A 21,221-nucleotide genomic window follows, 5' to 3' on the forward strand; every position below is an offset into this window, starting at 1 on the left:
GCTTTCAGGGTGGTTTTCAGCAGGCCATTGTAGCCTCCAATGTTGCCAGCTGCTGGTGCATGGGAAGGGATGTGGTACATCCACTCAATACCATGCTCTTTGGCACAGCTGTCTACTAAGCTGTTCCTGAAATGAGGTCCGTTGTCTGACTCGATCCTCTCAGGGGTGCCATGTCTCCATAACACTTGTCTTTCAAGGCCCAAAATAGTGTTAGGAGCAGTGGCACGAGGGACAGGATACGTTTCCAGCCACCCAGTGCTTGCTCCCACCACTTTAAGCACGCATCGCTTGCCGTTACGAGTCTGAGGGAGGGTGATGGAATCAACCTGCCAGGCTTCTCCATCCTTTATTGGCACCAACGTCCGTGGCACCACAAAGGCTTTACCCATCTGGCTTGTTTCCTTGGGGCACGTATGTCACAATCATGGATAACCTGTGCAATAGTACCCAGAGTTAAATCTAACCCTCGGTCACAGGCCCATGGATACGTTGCATCTCATCCTTGATGCCCAGACGTGTCATGGGCCCCCCAGGCTAAAAACAGTTCACCTCTGTGCTCCCCGTCCCAATCTGTTTGCAACACTTTAGCTGCCTGCTCTGCTTGATGGTTGTGTTTCTGTTCTTCAGTGCCCTGGCTCTTTGGTGCGTGGGCATCTACGTCCCGTCCCTTTACTGCCAATGTCTCTAATCAGGCAGCAATATCTTGCCACTGGGGTCGGCCCAAAGGGGCTTCCCCCTGTGCCGCCAATTGTCCCGTTTCCATCCCTTCAGCCACCCCCACAAAGCATTTGCTGCCATCCAGGAACCCGTGCAGAGGTAAAGTATTGGCCCCTGCTCCCGCCCTGCAATGTCCAGGGCCAGCTGGACGGCCTTTCCTTCTGCAAATCACCTCGATTCACCTTCTCCGTCCTCAGCTTGTGCAACCTGTCTCGTAGGACTCCAGACTGCAGCTTTCCACCTCCAATGACTTCCTGCAAGATGGCAGGATCCACCAGTGAAAAGAGCAAATTGCTTTTCATGCTCTGACAGTTGATTACCTGGGGCAGCCTCCTCTGCACCAGTCCCTGTCTCGTCCGGTGCCATTCCAAAATCTTTGCCTCTGGCCAGTTCGGAATCACCTCCACCCTGCCTGGGCCACTGGGGTCCCTCTTCCAGCTCGCTGTGTTATCAGGGCCATCCACTTGATCCAGGTGGCATGGGTGGCACGGTGTGTGGGTGAGGCCCTCCCTTTATCCATCCATTCCAGGACTGGCAGGCCAGGTGCTGGGAGGAGCGTTGCTTCTGCACCACTGACCTGGGAAGCAGCTCGCACTCCTTCACAGGCAGCCAGTATCTCTTTTTCACCTGGGGTATCATTGGCTTCTGAGCCTTTATACTGCTGGATCCAAAATCCCAAGGGATGACCTCTGGTCCCATCAGGTGCTTTTTGCCAGAGGTTCCAGAAAAGGCCACTGTGGGAAACTGTTCTTTTCTTCCCCACATCAGTCTAAACAAAATGCCTTTTCAGCCAGCGAAGGCCTCTCCTGATTATCCCCAGCTAAGGGACTAAACCAGACTTGCTTCTCAAGGACAACTGAACCCAAAACAACAGCTGTGGCCCGGGACAGAAAGGATGGGCGACAAGCCACCCTGTGCCCCTGGCAGTCACCGCCCTAACGTGGGGCTGATGGACGCTCGTTGGCTCTGGACAGTGACACTGACTGGACAGGTGGGTCAGGGGGTATCAAAGGGGCGAGGGCAGCAGGTGGGCCCTTCCCTCCTCCCTGAGGCCCGTTCGGACGCTTTCTGCCTGGGACACCCCCCTGCTGCGGACACTGGTGCTGGGACCCTGCCTGCCTGCCTGCCCCGGGTCCAGCCTGAGCCTCAGCGCCGAGCGTGCCGGGGTCCCGAGCCCTGGGGTCGGGGCCGGAGCCCCCTCCCCGTGTTGCTGCCGCTGGAGGGGAAACCAGCGGCCGCTGCACCCGCTGCCGAGAGGCTGCCCCTCCGACACCACGGACCTGCCGTCCTGCCTGGCCAGAAGGGGCCACCGACCAACCCTGCCGCTGGGAACGGAGCCTGGGGACAGGCTGGGGGTGACACCACCTCACACACACACACACACACACACACACACACACACACACAAAGCACAACCTCTCCAGCAGGACTGACGTCGGGTTTCCTTCCCTCCTCCCTCCTCCCTTTGGTCCTTAACCCTCTCCCTCAAAAGCTCAGGACCTCTTGCATTGCCTCCCTAAAGGACACTTTCTCACCACACACATATTGATATCCCTGGTAGCCATTCACATTTGCATTGTCCCTAAACATCATCCCTCGGTTTGTGTTAACCCTTAATAAACCGATCAGTTTGTGGAGCAAACCTTGGCTTCAGAGGCAATTTCTGAGCGTGGTGGGGTGGGGGTGCTTTCCAACTCCCCCCCTGAAATACGGCCCCGCGGTGGCCGTTGCTCCGTGAGAGGCAGCGCCGCGTGTGACCCTCGGGCTCATTCACAAACCCCTCCACATCGGGAGGGGCAGTCGCAAAAGGATCCTGACAGCCGGGAGCCCCCGGTACCGGCTCGTGACAGTGATACCCCATTATGATGTCAAGTTATTGATGTCATACATTGGGATGTCACCCGTAATGGCATCACCCACTATGACATCACCAATTATGATGTCATTCATTATGACATCATCCATTATGTCATCACCAACTATGACATCAGACATTATGACATCACCAACAATGATGTCATCCATTATGAAATCACCAATTATGACATCACCAACTATGACATCACCCTTTATGACATCACCAACTTTGACGTCACCCATTATGACGTCATCCATTATGACGTCACCCATTATGAAGTTGTGGGAAACTGTTCTTTTCTTCCCCACATCAGTCTAAACAAAATGCCTTTTCAGCCAGCAAAGGCCTCTCCTGATTATCCCCAGCTAACGAACTAAACCAGACTTGCTTCTCAAGGACAACTGAACCCAAAACAACAGCTGTGGCCCGGGACAGAAAGGATGGGCGACAAGCCATCCTGTGCCCCTGGCAGTCACTGCCCTAACCTGGGGCTGATGGACACTCGTTGGACCTTAAGAGGCGCAGGCACGCTCTACAGAGCGAGCAGTACAAAGTGATTTACGATGCCTACATGGGGGGAGACCTCAGCAGACTCGCAAATTACATCATGACTTTGGAAGATGGTACTCCTCTGTCTAAAGAGCTTAAAAAGGAGATTAAGAAACACGGGCTTGATTTCATCAATGCCCGAAATTTCTTTATCCTGGCCATGGTGGTGCAGCAACCAAAGGAGGGATTACAGCAAAGAACTGAAGGGTTACAGCGAGGGAATAAAGAGTTGCAGCAAAGAATTGAAGGGTTGCAGCGAGAAATTGAAGGGTTAAGAAAGCAGGGAAAGGAGAGAACTGGTGCCACCCTGTCTCACTTAGGTGATAAATGTGGGGAACTTGCTAATTTCGAGGATTCCTCAGGTTCTGGTAGTCAGGATACTGAGGTCTTGGATGACTTTAACACACTAAAGAAATGTAAGCCCGTAAACTCTGAGCAATCAGATAGGAAAAGTGTGAGTTTTCATTTCGGGACAGAAAAGCAGCGCCCGATTTTGGAATCAAAGCCACAGCCGCAAGAGCAGCAAGCCCCCGCACAGCTGCAGCCCCCCCTCTCCAGGGAGCAGGAGGAGGGACTAAGGGCAGATTTTAGGATATTACACGAGGCAGTTAAGGACTTCATGACACATAACACTCAAAGAATTAGCAGTTTGGAGATAAATGTCCATAAAGTTTCCACGATTGTGGACAATAGGTTTAGTGATTTGGAGATGGATATTCACCATAACATTTGAAGGATTGGTGAATTGGAGAAATATGTCCACCGACTTCCCATAAATAGGGACAAAGTCCCAACTAATTTACCTTCTCGCTATACCGGTTCTGAGGATGATGAGGAGGAGAGAATAGAGCATAAACAACTGCGCCCGGTTATGAGAACGACTTTTGCTCTTGATGAAGATACTGGTAGGAAGAAAGATAAGGTAGTCAAGGAAATAGCTTACACACCATTAGAATTGGCACAAATTAGAAAACAATACAGCAGGCGCCCATCTGAGACAGAAGCTGAATATGTAATGAGAGTGTCCCTCACAGGAGGAGACGAGATCAGATTAAGTGAACAAGAAGCTAGAGGGTTCTGGGGATCTGGAATTATTCTAACGACTGGAGAAGGGGGACACCCCTGGTCCCTAACCCAGCGAGCAGCTTTCTTTGTTGGCTCGACTGATCCCCTTAGCAGAGGAGAGCCGAGGACCCTGAGGGGGGGCTATTCTAACATTTTGGACAATGTCCAAAAGGCTGCTGCAATTCAAATGATTTATGACCATGATTTAATACCAGATCAAGAAAGTCCTATGAATCTTCGAGTGAAACCAGACAGAATGAAGGCCTTAATCAGGGGGCTCCCTCTGTTACTTAAAGAGGCAGCCGTGAAAATCAAACTTAGAATCGAAAAAGGAGATCTGCGAGGATTTACATGGTCGGATTTGGCCAAAGAATTGATAAAATACGGCAAGGAATATGAGCATACATCTGATTCTGAAGATGTTCCCAAGCCTTCTGCAGCCAGACAAAAGATTCGACCCTCCTATGCTGATGTGGCTGCCAGGGCACCCCGGGATCCTCCTAAGCAGCGGGAGAAATCACGGGGTGACTGGACAGTCGTGGATAGATCTAAAAACAACAGAAAGCCAAACAGCACCCATAAAAGCCAGTACCCTGAAAACAAAAGTGCTTCATCTCGAGGTGATGACAAAGGGCCCTATGCTAAGCCAGGCGTAAAGGTATCCCATCGAAGCTTTTGTCTCAGGATTATTCTTATCAGCTTCTGAAAGACCTGGTAGAAAGTTGGCCTACACAGCCCAGCTCAAGGTCTAATTCAAGAGACAGATCCAGGGAAAAACCCAACAAGTCGGGAAACTAAATAGCCCTCCTTCTGCCAAGAAAAAGAAATCAAAAAGAAAGAAAAAGAGACGGGGGGGGAGAGGAAAACCAAAATTTTGACATAGGAAATGAAAATGATCAACAGGAAAATGACAAACAATCAGGCCCTAAAGCTCCCAACCCTCCAAAAGATTGGCAGAATGTACTACGATTAGTTCAAAACAAAAATGGGGACTTGGAGCTTACTTGTGCTGTTGGGCCAAGACGCTATCCTGTAACATTTGTGGTGGACACAGGAGCACAGATTTCCACGCTAAAAGCTGATGTAGCTGAACAATGTGGTATTAAACCAGCTAAAAAGCCAATATATGTAAGTGGAGCATTTGGTAACTCTGCTTTACAAAAAACAGCTAAAGTCACTTTAAAACTACCAGGAGAGGAAGAATCGATTCGGACTGAAATGATTGTGGTTGACATTCCTTACAATTTGTTAGGAATGGATGTTCTCTTGGGCCGAGCGTGGAGAGACGAGAACGGTCACTACTGGAATTTTGGCACACCCACACTAAAGCTGAGGTTGCTACAACGTGCTCCCCGTCTGCCACAAAGTAGGATCACAAATATTGAACAGTATTCCATTCCTGTCGCTGCTAAGGAAGGCATCAAAGAAGTCATTTCTGATCTAAAACAAAAGGGCATTATTGTGCCCTGTCATTCACCATTTAACTCCCCAATCTGGCCTGTAAGAAAACCCAATGGTAAATGGAGAATGACAGTCGACTACAGGAAATTGAATGCCAATACAGATGCACTCACCGCTGCTGTCCCTAACATTGCTGATCTGGTGTTAGAGATCCAGGAAGCAGCACAGCCAGTGCTGGCCTCCCTGGGCATAAAGGATATGTTCTTCCAAATCCCTATTGATCCTGAGGACCAGAAGTATTTTGCCTTCACTTGGGATGGGGTGCAGTTCACTTTCACAAGGTTGCCCCAGGGATATAAACACTCACCCACACTAGCTCATCATGCGCTTGCGTGTGAACTGGAAAACATTCCAGAAATCAGAAATAATTCCAAGGTAAGAGTCTATCAATACATAGATGATGTGCTAGTAGGGGGCCAGAGTGAGGGGGAGGTAAAAGCAGTTTATGATGCCATCATCAAGCATCTCACCGATATGCAAATAGAAATCCCTGAAGAGAAAAAGCAACCTCCATCCCAAGAGGCAAAATTTCTGGGAATAAGATGGAAAGGGGGGACCTGGAATATTCCTTCCGATACTTTATCTTACTTAGGAGAGATAAAGGCACCCACCAATAAGAAAGAACTACAAGGAATACTAGGAACCTTCCAGTATTGGAGAAAGCATATCCCAGACCTATCCATCATAGCGCGTCCTCTTTTTGATCTATTAAAGAAAAATCGTCACTGGGAATGGGATCAATCTCATGATGAGGCCCTTGAACTGTTGTTATTGGAGGCGCAGACATACCAAACTCTGGGGCCCCTTCACCCGGAGGATCCAATAATAATAGAGTGGGGGTTTTCAACCAGTGCCCTATCATATCATTTTTGGCAACAGGGACCTACTGGGAGTACTCGACCAATTGGCTTTTACTCTCAGTCATTGAAAGATTCAGAAAAACGATATTCTGTTCTGGAGAAGGGATTGCTAACAGTGTGTACAGCACTACAAGAAATCAGCAAGATCATTAAAAAACAAAAAGTAATTCTTCGAGGCCCTTTCAAGGTAGTTAACCAAGTACTGTCTGGAAAGGCCCCTCCAGAAGGAATATCCCAAAAGGGTACAATCAGAAAATGGTATAGTCAAATTGAGTACTATTCTGGACTGTTCCAACTTGAAGAAGGCCCAGATAAACAATTGAAAATCCAGGAACAAATTGAATCTACAAATGAAAAGGATCTGATAATGAAACTTCCCAGTCCTACCAAAGAAGCCCCAGAATATAGAAGTGAACTGGTTAATGCTTGGTTCACAGATGCTTCATCCCAAAGAGAAGGGAAAACTTGGTTGTTCAAATCTGCTGCAGTTAAACCTGCCACAGGCGAACAAATCATAAACCAAGATAAGGGCAGTGCCCAAGTGGGAGAATTGGACACTGTTCTTAATGTTTTGGTTTAGACTAGATGATTGGTAAATCTAAGTGTTTTCAATGTGTGTATAATTTATTTGTTAAAACTAGTAATAATTAGTGATCATAGAGGTTTTGAAGATATGTTAGATTGTTAGACATGTGATTGTATATACTTATACTATATGGGAATTGTTCCCTTGTTCATACATATGTGTATTCCAGCCAACACCCACGGAGGGTGAGGATCAAATGTGGAGGAGAAGGATTTGGGCAGGAATCCAGATATAATATACATTTATGCCCATAAAACTTAACTTTACACCTTGCTGCCTTAAAAGCCACGGGGTGAGATGTGGGAAACTGTTCTTTTCTTCCCCACATCAGTCTAAACAAAATGTCTTTTAAGCCAGCGAAGGCCTCTCCTGATTATCCCCAGCTAAGGGACTAAACCAGACTTGCTTCTCAAGGACAACTGAACCCAAAACAACAGCTGTGGCCCGGGACAGAAAGGATGGGCGACAAGCCACCCTGTGCCCCTGGCAGTCACCGCCCTAACGTGGGGCTGATGGACGCTCGTTGGCTCTGGACAGTGACACTGACTGGACAGGTGGGTCAGGGGGTATCAAAGGGGCGAGGGCAGCAGGTGGGCCCTTCCCTCCTCCCTGAGGCCCGTTCGGACGCTTTCTGCCTGGGACACCCCCCTGCTGCGGACACTGGTGCTGGGACCCTGCCTGCCTGCCTGCCCCGGGTCCAGCCTGAGCCTCAGCGCCGAGCGTGCCGGGGTCCCGAGCCCTGGGGTCGGGGCCGGAGCCCCCTCCCCGTGTTGCTGCCGCTGGAGGGGAAACCAGCGGCCGCTGCACCCGCTGCCGAGAGGCTGCCCCTCCGACACCACGGACCTGCCGTCCTGCCTGGCCAGAAGGGGCCACCGACCAACCCTGCCGCTGGGAACGGAGCCTGGGGACAGGCTGGGGGTGACACCACCTCACACACACACACACACACACACACACACACACAGCACAACCTCTCCAGCAGGACTGACGTCGGGTTTCCTTCCCTCCTCCCTCCTCCCTTTGGTCCTTAACCCTCTCCCTCAAAAGCTCAGGACCTCTTGCATTGCCTCCCTAAAGGACACTTTCTCACTACACACATATTGATATCCCTGGTAGCCATTCACACCTGCATTGTCCCTAAACATCATCCCTCGGTTTGTGTTAACCCTTAATAAACCGATCAGTTTGTGGAGTAAATCTTGGCTTCAGAGGCAATTTCTGAGCGTGGTGGGGTGGGGGTGCTTTCTAACTCCCCCCCTGAAATACGGCCCCGCGGTGGCCGTTCCTCCGTGAGAGGCAGCGCCGCGTGTGACCCTCGGGCTCATTCACAAACCCCTCCACATCGGGAGGGGCAGTCGCAAAAGGATCCTGACAGCCGGGAGCCCCCGGTACCGGCTCGCGACACTCCCATTGACCCCCACTGATCCCACTGATCCCCATTGATCCCACTGATCCCCATTGACCCCATTAATCCTCATTGACCCCATTAATCCCCATTGATCCCATTGACACCCATTGCTGCGCATTGATCTCACTGACCCCCACTGATTCCCATTGATGCCACAGCCCCCCATTGATCTCCATAACCTCCCCATTGATCCCATTGACCTCCATTCATCTCATTGATCCCACTGACCCCCATTGATCCCATTAACCACCACTGCTGTCACTGACCCTCATTGATCCCATTGAGCCCCATTGATCCCCAATGACTCCACTGATCCTATTGATCCCACTGACCCCATTAACCCCCATTGACCCCTATTGATTCTCACTGACCCCCATTGATCCCCATTGAAGCCACAGCCCCCCAGCTAAATAGCCCCCCACGGACCCCACAGATCCCCCATTGACCCTATAGCCCCCCAGCCTCCCTGGCCCCCATGCACAGGGAGGGGCAGGCGGGGCTGGCAGCGGCGCTGGCGGCTGCATGTGGGGCTGGCCCCACACAGGGGGTGCAGAGGCTCCAGGGGCTCCAGTCTGACCAGTTCCCTGCACTGGGAGGGCACGGGGAGGCCTCAGCCCACCGGACCCCTATAGAGGGAGCCTATGGGAGAAGCTATAGGGTGGATGTTGGGTTCTATGGGGTGGCTATAGGGCAGCTATAGGGCTCCATAGGGCAGTACAGGGCAGCTCTAGAGTTCCATAGGACTCTATAGGGTGCTGTGGGCAGCTATAGGTCGCTATAGGGGAGGCTGACTCACAGGAACAGCCCTGGATGTTGTAGCAGGGCCGGAGCTGGATGGTGCCCCATAGATCCGTGGGGCAGGAGGAGCCCGGGCTCTGCCCCACACATCCCTGCATGTGGTGCTGCTGCCCCACGGCAGCCTGGCAGGCGGTGGCCGAGCCCCACGGCCGGCCTGGTGGCACCAGGTGGCACCCAGTGACACCCAGTGACACCCAGTGACACCCAATGGTGCCTGGTGGCACCCAGTGACACCCAGTGACACCCAGTGACACCCAGTGAGTCTGTAGGCGGGGCTAAGGCAGCAATCAGCCAATCAGACTCGTTCCTCTCCCAGTGGCTCGGCACAAGCCCCGCCCCCTCTGGCCTCCTCCAATCAGGTGAAGCACCATGTGGGCGTGGCCACCGGAGGGGGAGGGGCTATGGGGGTCACAACAGAGTGGGCCCAGTGACTCCCAGTAGCCCCCCCGTGACTCCCAGTCTCTCTCAGTCCCTCCCAGTTCATCGATTATCTCCCAGTTCCTCCCCTCCCAGTATCCCCAAGTCACCCCAGTGTTCCCAGTTCCCCCAGACCCCTGGTACCCCTGATCTCCCCATCCCCTCCCAACACCTCCCAGCATCCCTTCAGTGTATCCCAGTACCCCAGTGCTCCCAGCATCCCTCTAGTGTATCCCAGTATCCCAGTGCTCCCTGTCCTCTGCCCCCCATCCCTGCCAAATGTTCCCCAGTGCCCTCCCAGTATCCCCCCACTCCTCCTAGAGCTTCCCAGTATCCTCCCAGAGCCCACCAGTCACCCCTGTGACCCTGGTGCTCCCAGTTCCCCCCACCACCCTCCTGTACACCCCCAACCCCCACTGCCCCTCCCAGTTGTCTCCACTGCCCTCTCAGTATCCTCCCAGTGCTCTCCCAGATAACAGCCCCAAATCCCCTCCCTGGCACATCAAACACCCTTTACATTCACCTGAGCTTTCACCTGACCTGTCATTGTTTTCATTCTCTACTGTCCATTGGAAAACAAGGGGTGCAAAGCCCAGCTCAAAGTGACTCTGGACCAGCCCGTGTCAGGGCAGGGTCAGGCTTCCCCTGGCCCTTCTGGATTGGAGGGTCGAGCTGGTTCCCTGGCTGCTCCTGGGGAGAACTTGGCTTGTCCAAGATGCTCCTGGGCAACCAAAGGATCTCATCTCTTTCCCAAGGTCACTTCCCTGCAGCCACTGCCAAGGGAACAGCTCCAGCAGGGAGCACAGGCTGGCAGCAAAGCCCAGGGCTTGGAGCAGGACTCCAGAACGTGGGCAGAACCTGCTCCATCAACGCTGCCCTGCAGGGCCTGACCTGCACCCCCCTCTGCCCAACTACCTGCTCTGGGGAGCACAGCCCAGGTCCTGCATCCAGAGCTTCTTCCACCTCACCTTGGGACATCCTCCCTCATCTCCCACCCCAGTCGCTGCAGGTGCTTTGACATGTTTTCTCACCCCTTGCAGGACAGAACGACTCCCTTCTTCTCTCTCAGGCACAGGAGATATTCCAGGCTGGACAGGCAGGACGGCGCCCTCATCTTCCTGCGGTGCCCTCTCGACGCCACGCACAGCTGGTCTGCCTGAGAGAAGAGGCTGAGCACAAGCAAATCACCTTCTCCCTCTTCCCCAGCCCTTGGGGCTCTCGAGGGGCTCCCACCAGGCAAAACCTGGGACCTGGCTTTTCAGAGAAAGCAAAGCTCCTGGAGGAGAGAACTCCCTGCCTCCCCATTGCTTCCCAGCTGGGACATGTCTTCTCCCCCAGCCATGGCCCATCAGCCATGGGAGGGCTCCTTGCAGGCCAGCGACGAGCGGGGGGACCGGATGGACCCCCCGTCTGTGGAGCTTCCTGGTGCCCACCCACCTCCCAGCTCTCCAGGCACAGGCCTGTTCACAGCATGTCCAGCTGCTGAGGGCAGGACCAGCCCAGGGGCAGGGGGACCCAGGTCTCCTTCCCCAGGCCCTGGTGCCATCTCCCACCTGCTGCTGCTGTGCAGGCCTCCAGCAGAGCCCTCCTGGCTGCAGCAGAGCTCCTGGAGCAGCCGCAGCTCAGGGACCTTCTGCAGAGCAGAGAGAGAGGGAGGGTTGGAACCCAGCCCGTGCAGACCCTCCAGTGCAGCCCAGGCCTGCCCTCCAGGCTCTCCCACTGCCTCCCAGCCCAGACCCGTGCCCCCCAAACCCTCCTGCCCGCACCAAGGACACCCCCCAGGCCTCTCCCGCTCCCGGACAGGAGCTCGAAGGGCAGGGGGGTCAGTCAGGAGGCGCCAGGAGCTGACGGAGCTTCTTCTCCAGGAAAGGCGGAGAGACCTGGGGCGTCTCAGCCCGGAGAGGAGCTGGTGGTGACTCCTGCCGCTCCCGCCTCCTCCTGCCGCCTGCCCAGGGCAGCCCCGGGCAGCCAATCACAGGCAGCGGCGCCTCAGGGAGGGCGGGAGCCGGACCCCTGGCGGCCAATCACAGCCCGCAGCTCCTCAGGGCACAGACTGACAGCCCTCCCGCCCAATGGCGGCGAAGCCCTGAGCAGCTCTAAAGCGGGTTCTTGCTTGGGCTGGGGATCAGTCCTGCAGACACAGCCCGGCAGGGAAGGGCAACACGCGTTTGTGCACTTCAACATACACGTGTGTTTCTTGTCTGAGAGGGGGGCGGGATTATACAGAGTGATTCCCTGAGTTCATGATGATATTTAAATCATTTCCCCGCAGTCATTAACATCAAGCTACACCCCTCCCCATGTGCACTGCCTCTCGGGGCCGTGGGCAGGGGTCTCTGGGAGGAAGGCTCGTGGTCTGTGCTGAGCTGGGTCCTGTTGTTCCTCATGCTGACAGGCTGGCTGATGTACCAGTGAATCCTGCTGCTTGGGCTCTGCGGGAGACACAGCCCAGTTCAACACAGCACTTGTGACCAGCAGGAACAGGTTCTACTCTTCAGCACCATCTGGGTTTGGCCAGTTTAGCCCTGAAGTCTCTAACTCGGCTGGATTCCTGCTTGCTGGGAGGAGGAGGAGCTGCTTGCTGGGAGGAGGAGGAGCTGCTCCTGTGGAGCCCTTTTCCAGGTGCGGGTTTCCCGCCCCAAGGGCAGGAGGTCGCTGTGTGCAGGAAGGGGAGCAGCTCCTGGCCGCGCCGGGCGCCTTCCCTGCTGCTGGGGAACCTGAGGGCCGTGCAGGTGGGTCCAGCTGGTCCCAGCAGGTGAGGGGTGGGCGTCTCCACAGCCACCCCCAGGCCTCTGTGATGCAGGGCCTGTTGCCCGGACACCGCTGTGATGGGTCTGCATGGGGACCAGGGGGTATGTAAGGAAGCCAAGCCGTGGGGTGCCCACTGCCAGGAGAGCATCTCCCTCAGGAGGCAGCAGCTCCCCTGGACACCCGTGGCACGTCTCCAGCAGAGGACAGCCAAGATGTCCATGGAGAAGGAGCAGGCCCGTTCTCAGCTCAGCAAAGAGCTGCCAGGCCTGCAGCAGAGGCGGCAGAAGAGGAGCAGGGCAGGAGGAGAGGGGAGCCCGGGCACAGGAGCCGTCCCAGCGGGGACACGGGGGCTGCGGGCACAGAGGTCCCGCTCCCACGGCCTCTCTCCTCGGCTCCTCTTGCAGCCGGGCAGGCTGGCCCTGCAGGAGGGGATGGCCCATCAGCCATCCCTGCCACTGCTCCTCAGCAAGGCAGCAGCCCCTGGGCAGGCACCTGCAGCTGGGCGCCCCAGAGCTGCCCCCACCTGCCCCAGGCTGCCCCCTCTGCCCCCTGCACCCCCTGCCAGGGGCACGTCCAGCAGCGACCGACAGCCCGTCCCGTCTGCTGGGGGCATCTGGGCTGAGCGGGGCAGACGCCCCAGGGCCCAGAGCTGGAGACCTGTCCTGTCCAGCCCTGCAGCCTCTGCCCCAGCCGGGCAGGACACAGCCTGGGCCCCAGCCCAGGAGGCCATTGGCAGGGTTGTCAGCGGGCGCTGGGGACCCGTCCAGCAGCCGGTGGCACCGCGGGACCGGGCGGGCAGCTCGGCCAGGGCAGCCGAGGGTGGATGGGCCCCTGGGGCTCGGCCCCTGCCCGCTGCCCCCCGTGCTCCTCGGGCCACAAGAGCTGCCCACAGGGCCCCCGTGCCAGCTGCCCTGGGCAGGGAGGCAGGGCCAGGAGGCCGGGGAGCAGGGGCAGAGCACCAGTTGACATGCACCATGGGCCAGCCCAGCATCCCAGAGCAGCGGGTGGGTCCTGGAGCTGCTGGGGAACATCTGCCTGTCCAGCTGGTGCAGCTGGAGGTGCAGCAGAGGAGCCGTGGGGCCTGCAGAGAGCAGAGCCTGGAGCAGCCCAGCAGAGCCACCCTGCTCCAGCAGCAGGACATCCTGGAGGAGAGGCAGCTTCAGCAGCAGGGTGAGCAGTGGCATTTCTCCCTGGTGCAGTCTGTGCAGCTCCATGTCAGATCCAAGCAGGTGGGTGCCAAGGAGGACACGGGTGGGGGCAGGGCAGGGTGATGGAGCCTCCCTCTGCCTGGAGTCAGCTGCTGCTCTGCAGAGCTGCAGCCCCATCATCTCCTGCATCCCTGCCCCAGCAGCCACTGCTGGCAGGTCCCCAGCAGGCATCTGGTGGTGGGAGCCAGGCTGCCTTTGCCATCGTTCCTGTGCTCTCCTTCCAGGTCTGCAAGGCGAGCTTGAACCTGCACCAGCCAGAGATCACAGGCAGGGAAATCCTGAAGGCTGCCAGGGGCAAACAGGACACGTTGGAGTGGCTGGAAGGGGCTGTGGGTCCCAGCGAGTGCCCCACGGGCAGTGTCACCCGGTGCTGGATGACGTCATAGTGGGTGACATCATAGTTGGTGACATCATAGTTGGTGATGTTGAAACAAAAATTTGGAGCTTCCAAACCCCCTGCTTTCTAACACTCCTCACCGCAGTGGGAGGCTGGTGCGGCTGGGTAAGGATTCCGAGATCAAGACCCAATAACAACAACCAAGCTGTTATTGAGCAGGCATTCTTTATTGCAGCGCTGGGCAGCACTGGGGATCCTCCACCATGAGTGCTCCAAGGAGTCAGTGAAACACCCTGACTAATATACACCAAAAACATGCATCTTCAGTTCCATGTCAGTGAGTCCCCAGAATTCTTTTACATAGTCATTTTATTTCCTGGAATTGGCTATCTTTGTAATTATGCCTGCTCGAGGGTCTCCTGTGGGGGTCTTTGTTGATTCTAGTCCTTTGTCGTCTTTGTCCTGTCTCTGTCCTGGTCCTGTCTCCAGTCTCCTGCTGGTAGATTGCCCAGGTGGGTCAGAATCCACATCAGTGTGTCTGTAGGCTGCCAGGGTCTTAGAAGACTTGATGTTATCACAACCTCCAGGATGCTTGGCATAGTTGACTGATAGTTTCACAAAGCACCTTGTTTTAAAAGCAACCCTTAGTATAGCAAATTCATTATTTTAGTAAACTTTTATGAGGCTATATTTCTATTGAATTTACTAACAAATATTCTATGATGTATCAATCCCCCCTTTTCTTTAAACTTTGTAAATTCCTTTACAAAGATTCTAGATCATTCTATTTCATTACTTTAGGCAAGGCCCAAATTCTTAAAGTCAGTTTCTTTAGCTTATACCATAAAAGGCAATTAATGACTGTCAGTATAATCACAAACACCAATAGTATCAAAAGTGGGTGAATTAAAACATCCCAGTTTCTTTCTGCAGAGAATGATTATGCTGAGAAGATATCCCACCTATGATGGGCAGTTTCAGATTCAATTTGACTAGGCAGACCAATAAGTTTGTCTTTGGCTATTACTGTTTTAATGATAGACTCAGCCAAGGTTTTATTCTGCTTCCTTAAATGCTCTCGAAGTTCTTGAGACTGGTTCAATATCTCATTTAATTTCCCCCAAGATAAGCTTGCATGACTTACGTTCAAGCTTTCATAGTGCCAAAACATTGCCAGCTTTTCCTCTGTATATGCAAAAATAAGTATGTTTGTCCGTGCCAGGTTAAATGGGTTATATTCCTGAGACACCCTACAAACAGGGTAGTCATTCCATATTCTTAAACTATTGATTGTTAGTTCAACAGGGAGGGCTTGATCCCACCCTAAATGTATTTATCAAATGATTAGCCTCTTCCACTTGCCCACTTGTTTGCAGGTGGTAAGCTGTGTACAATTTCCAATTAATTTCTAAGAATTTACTAACTTGCTGAACCACTTGTGACACAATGTGTGTTGCCCTATCAGAGGAGATCACCTCTGGCACTCCAAACCTAGGAATAATTTCTTTTAATAAATTTTTTGTGACTTCTCAGGTCTTGTTGATTCTACAGGGGAAGGCTTCAGGCCATCCTGAAATGGCCTGAATATCCCTGCCCTTTCTAGGGAATTCTGAAAAATCTGCCAGTTTTGGCCTGGAACATTCCCTTTATCAATACTTCCAAATTTTATTTGATTCTCCACCTTTGGATTTTTTTTTAATTATTATTTTTTTTAAACATATTTCACATCTGTCAGCCATACTCTTCACAGTTTGATACTGATTCCTAGCTACTATTTGTTTTTTGAGTGAATTGTACAAAGCTCCAGTTCCCCAGTGTGTCTTGTCATGCTCTGTTTTTACCAGTTTCCATAACACCCTGAAAGGAACCACTATTGTGTTATCTCTCAATTTTGCCCAACCTGTTGATTCAATCTCTGCTTCCACATCTTTGATTAATTTAAGATCCCTTTCATCATAATTAACTGAATCAGGTAGTGTCAAAGTTTTGTCAGGAAATCAGACTTAATACCTCACCTTGTTCCGCTGCCCTTTTTGCCTCATATTCTGCCAATTTATTTCCCACCTCCTGGGCAGTGTTACCTTTCTGGTGTCCTTTGCAGTGCATAATAGCAACAGCTGAAGGCAATTGTACAGCCTCCAAAAGTCTCAGAATCATGTCAGCATGCTTGATGTGTTTTCCTAGGGTTGTCAAAATTCCTTATTCCTTCCAAATAGCTCCATGAGCTTGATCTACACCAAAGCCATGTCTTGAATCTGTCCAGATACTCACTCTTAGACCTTTAGCAAGCTCCAGTGCTCTCACTAGAGCAATTATTTCAGCTCGCTGTGCAGATGTATCCTTAGGGAGGGTCTTTGCTTCCACCACTCGATCCCTGGTGGTTACAGCATATCCTGCCATGCGGACTCATCTTTTACAAAACTGCTCCCGTCGGTGTACCAAGTGTATTCAGTTCCTCCAGTGGTTCCTCCTTCAAGTCAGAGCTGCTTGCATACACTGTCTCTATAGTCTCCGTGCAGTCATGTGTGATGGCTTCCATTTCCTGCTTATCACTCAGAAAAGAAGCAGGATTAATGGTGGCAGATGTAGTAATTTCAACATCACCTTGTTCCATTAGGACTGCTTGGTACTTCAGGAACCTTGATCGTGAGAGCAAATACCCCCCCTTTTTGTTCCAGAACAGAGGTTACTGCATGGGAAGTATGCACAACCATCTTTTGTCCCAAAGTGAACTTCCAGGCTTCTTGAATATTCAGAACAACTGCAGCCACTGCCCGAAGGCATCCTGGCCATCCTTTACTAACTGTATCCAGTTGTTTGGAGATGTATGCTACTGCTCGCTTATAGGGACCCAGCTTCTGGGCTAGAATTCCCAAAGCCACCCCTTGCTTTTCATATGAGAACAGCCAGAAGGGCTTGGTTATGTCTGGCACACCCAAAGCTGGTGCCCTCATTAGCTCTTGTTTCAATTCTTTGAATGCCCTCCTGTCTGGAATGAGACAACTAAGCAGGAGTTTGGCTTTCCCAGCCATCCTATAACATTCTCAGCTAAAAAAAGCTGCAAGATCCAACAGCTTGGTAGCATCGTGGCAGCAAAATCTCCTGTTATTTTATTGCTCCAGGAGCACAGACAAACCTATGGCAACACTAGGGAACCTCTCCTTGAAAACCTGACCAGTGAGTATGACTTGAAGCTTTTCCGGAGAGCACAAGCACGGGCATCTGAGGACGTGGTGAGACTTCTGACTCCTAGTATACCTGATAGCAAAGGTCTTTGTTAGGAATGTGAAGGCTTCCTGGGTGTTGTTGTTCAGGTAGAATCAGAGTTTGCAAGAAGGGCAGCTCCAGCCCAGCCAAGTCAGCAAAGCTGCTGTAGGGGTAACATTGGAGTGCTGAAAGCACACAGCTGGAGTGAAGCTTTTGCAGTGAGAATGGAGGAATAATTAGTAACAGTCCCATTTAGCAGGTGTTTATTTTCAGTGAAAGAAAAGACAGCCTCACCTGCTGAAAGGATGGCTAAGGAGTGTTGGCAACAGAACCCATCCTGACAGTAGCCAGTGACTGTGGAGTGGAGGCTGAGGCTTCTGTAGGTGCTTTGCAAAGCCACCTTCCACCTCCAGAGATGAACCAAAAGGCACTTTGATGCTTACCAGTAGCAACTGCATCTGGGATATCTGAGGCAGAGCATTAGGCTGTATCCTCTATCTGCAAATTAGGAAATAAGCTTGAAGTGGCAAGGAGCTTCCATTGCTTCCGTGACAAGAAGAGGATGACCCTAGTGTTGGCATGCTGCCAAGCACTGATTTTTGTGACATTTCCTGATGTCAGTAACTACTGCTTGTGGACAGGGCTCAGACTGAGGCTGATCAAGGAGAGGTCTGTGGGAGGGGTTGTTAGACATGGTCACATTGAAAGATGACTTTTTACAGTCATTGTAGTAAGAGGACAAGGGAGGATGGATTAAAACTGGAGGAGGGAAGATTTAGGGGATACATGAGGAGGAAACTGTTTACTCTGAGGGTGGTGAGACCCTGGCCCAGGCTGCCCAGGGAAGCTGTGGCTGCCCCATCCCTGGCAGTGTTGAAGGGCAGGTTGGATGGGGCTTGGAGCAGCCTGGGCTGGTGGGAGGTGTCCCTGCCCATGCAGGGGGGTTGGATCTAGATGATCTTGAAGGTCCCTTCCAAGCCAAACCAGTCTGGGATTCTGTGAATTTAGAAGACTTGAAGTAAATTCTTTTCCTTGAGGGAAACAAATACGACCTTCCCACCGACCTCCCTTGTTTTTGTTTTTTGTTTGGTTGTTGTTGTTTTTTTTTTAAATAGTCCTCCATTTTTCCCATTCCCAGGAAAAGCTGCGGCTCCAGGGCCAGATCACAGAAGGCAGCAACATGATTAAAACCATCGCGTTTGGCCGCTACGAGCTGGACACCTGGTACCACTCCCCCTACCCAGAGGAGTATGCTCGCCTGGGCCGTCTCTACATGTGTGAATTCTGCCTCAAGTACAGGAAGAGCCAGACAATACTTCGCAGGCACATGGTGAGGGCCTGGGCAGAGCTGATCCCCCTGCCTTACACCTGCTATCAGCATCTCCATGAAAACATTCCTGGTGTTATCTCCGCTTTAGGAGACCCGTGTGTTTCCTGGTATATCCAGGAGCTGGTAAATTTTTTCCACCCTGAAAACGCCGTCCCCCTGTCGTTGTTTTCCTGTCATAGGCAAAATGTGTTTGGAAACACCCACCGGGTGACGAAATCTACCGGAAAGGCTCCATCTCAGTGTTTGAAGTGGATGGGAAGAAGAACAAGGTAAGGAACTGCCATCCTCAGGCCAGTCTGGAGTGGCTTTCAGATGTGCTGGGCACTCCTTTCCTGTAGAGAAGCAGGACACAAGTGGCCCTTTCTCCCTCTAGTTGTAGAAAGACTAGAGTCTGATCTGTCCACACTTGCAGTTTTGTCTGTGTTTTCCTTGTGGTTATTCCTCAGCCACGTTGTGCTCCAGCAGTTCCACCTCTTGGCTCATACAGTGCTTGGACATGTGTGTCAAGATCCTGTACTGCAGGGTAGGGGGAAGATTTCTGTGCTCAGCCTCAGTGGGTTGTGCTGCCCACCTCCCATTCCCTGTGGATACTTGGACAGCTCGGGGTTAGTGTGTGAACCAGCCTCCTGTTGGTGAGGGTGACCTCCTTAGCCCTGAGTTGAAGGGCAGAACATGGATCTGCAGCTGCACATTCAGTGCTGGGCAGCAGCACCCTGTGTGTCCTGCCTCTGGTTGTGTCTGCTCTTGGGAGGCTTCAGAGGAAGGAACAAAGAAACAAATGCAAATGCTAAATTTTGCACTGTGGGAAGCTGGGAGGAGGCTTTTCAAGTGACCAGAGATAACCTTGAAGCAGAGGATTAACACAGTACAGTGCAAGCAAGCAGAGATCCAACCTTCTGCCTCCTTCACCGAGTGGTATCAGATACCACAGATGTGGCATCTGGGGAGTTAAGAGATTGATATCACAGACATCAATTCCCACCCTTAAGGAAGCTGGGCTTATCAAGTTTCATCACAAATGGAATTGTTTCCTGGCCTAGCTGCTTTGTGTGAAAGACTGTACCTCATTTCTCAGATAATTCAGAATTTTCTTGTCATTTGCCATGGTTTTGTCTACTCTTGGGGTGTCCCACTGTAATAAACAGATGTATTGTACTCTCCTTCTGCTTCTAGATCTACTGTCAAAACCTGTGTCTGCTGGCAAAACTTTTCTTGGACCATAAAACACTGTATTATGATGTTGAACCCTTCCTCTTCTATGTCATGACAGAAGCAGACAACACTGGCTGTCACCGGATAGGTTATTTCTCCAAGGTTAGTTGAACATCCATACACACCCAGGCACAACTCCATGGCCAGCTATCCTAGGCTTAAAGTTGTGCACCAAACACCCAATGTAATGGCTAATCAAGCAAGACACTAAGCCAGGTTGGTAGCTGAAGGATGATTGTGTGACTTGTTGTTAGGCAGGTTTTTCTGCTGTTGCTCCTTTCACCTTGTATTGTATCAGTTGCACAGGCTTGTTCAGTCTGCTGGGGTGATGATATCCCCATTGTTTGTACAGATCAAGACCTGTTAATCTCTCCTCTCTCTCTCCTTGTTTTTACCAGAAGAATTCTTTTCTCAACTACAATGTTTCTTGTATCCTGACAATGCCCCAGTACATGAGGCAAGGTTATGGCAAGATGCTCATTGACTTCAGTAAGTATGGAGAGAGAAATCCTGGAGGCATGATAAATCTAATATATCTACGGTTGTGGCTGAGCAGGCTTCATTCTAGCTGCTTCCTCTGTGTGCTAAAGAGGGTAGCAGTCAGGAGAGAGTAGTTTAGGAAGGATAAATGTTGGGGTTTTTTTTCCTTTGCAGGCTATTTGCTTTCTAAAGTAGAAGAAAAAGTTGGCTCAGCTCTGGGAATCTGGGCGCCAGGAGGAGCTTCAGTGCCCATCACTTCCCAAGCGGCTCTAACTCCTTCACATGCTGCACGTGTCTCCTTCTCAGGGTCGTGTAGTTGGCCTGGGAACCTCTGTAGCTGCAGCTCCAGAATCCCAAGGGCCGACCTCGAGTCTCCCCTGGTGCTTCTGCCAGAGGCTCCAGGTAGGACCCTTGTGTCCGGCTGTGGTGTAGAGCACATGTTTGATGTCTGGCCCTGTTCCACCTGGTCCCAGGGCCATTGCCTGCACCATCTCCTTTTTGATCTGCTCACAAGCTTTCTGTTGGTCAGGGCCCCATTTAAAGTCACTCTTCTTTTGGGTCACCTCAGAGAGAGGTTTCACCATTTCACTGTAACATGGAATGTGCATCCTCCAGAAACCAACAGTCCCTAACAAGGTTTGAGTGTCCTTTTCAGTACATAGTGGGGCCATAGCTGTCATTTTGTTCATCACATCCATTGGGATCTGGCGACGACCATCTTGCCACCTGATTCCCAGGAATTAGATCTCTCATGAAGGTCCCTTGACCTTGCTTCTTTTCACAGCAAAACCAGCATCCAGAAGAATTTGGAGGATCTCTTAGCCTTTCTCAAAGACTTCTTCTGGCATGTCACCCCACACAATGATGTCATCGAGGTACTGCAGGTGTTCTGGAGCTCCACCCTTCTCCAGGGTAGCCTGGATCAGTCCATGGCCAGTGGTTGAGCTGTGTTTCCACCCCTGGAGCAGTCAATTCCA

General features: G+C 52.2%; 1 protein-coding gene across 1 annotated transcript; it reads left to right on the forward strand.

Moving 5' to 3' along the window:
• Positions 1-4,445: 4,445 nt before the first annotated feature.
• LOC127396350 (histone acetyltransferase KAT7-like) lies at positions 4,446-20,489 on the forward strand (the record flags this gene model as incomplete). Its single annotated transcript, XM_051643969.1, has 7 exons — positions 4,446-4,847; positions 17,138-17,248; positions 18,361-18,552; positions 18,732-18,821; positions 19,726-19,866; positions 20,163-20,253; positions 20,419-20,489. Coding segments are annotated over exons 1-7 (1,098 nt in total), but the record flags the coding sequence as incomplete, so codon positions are not given.
• Positions 20,490-21,221: the final 732 nt, after the last annotated feature.

This window comes from Apus apus, unplaced genomic scaffold (assembly GCF_020740795.1).
Source record: "Apus apus isolate bApuApu2 unplaced genomic scaffold, bApuApu2.pri.cur manual_scaffold_82_ctg1, whole genome shotgun sequence".
NCBI lineage: Eukaryota > Metazoa > Chordata > Aves > Apodiformes > Apodidae > Apus > Apus apus.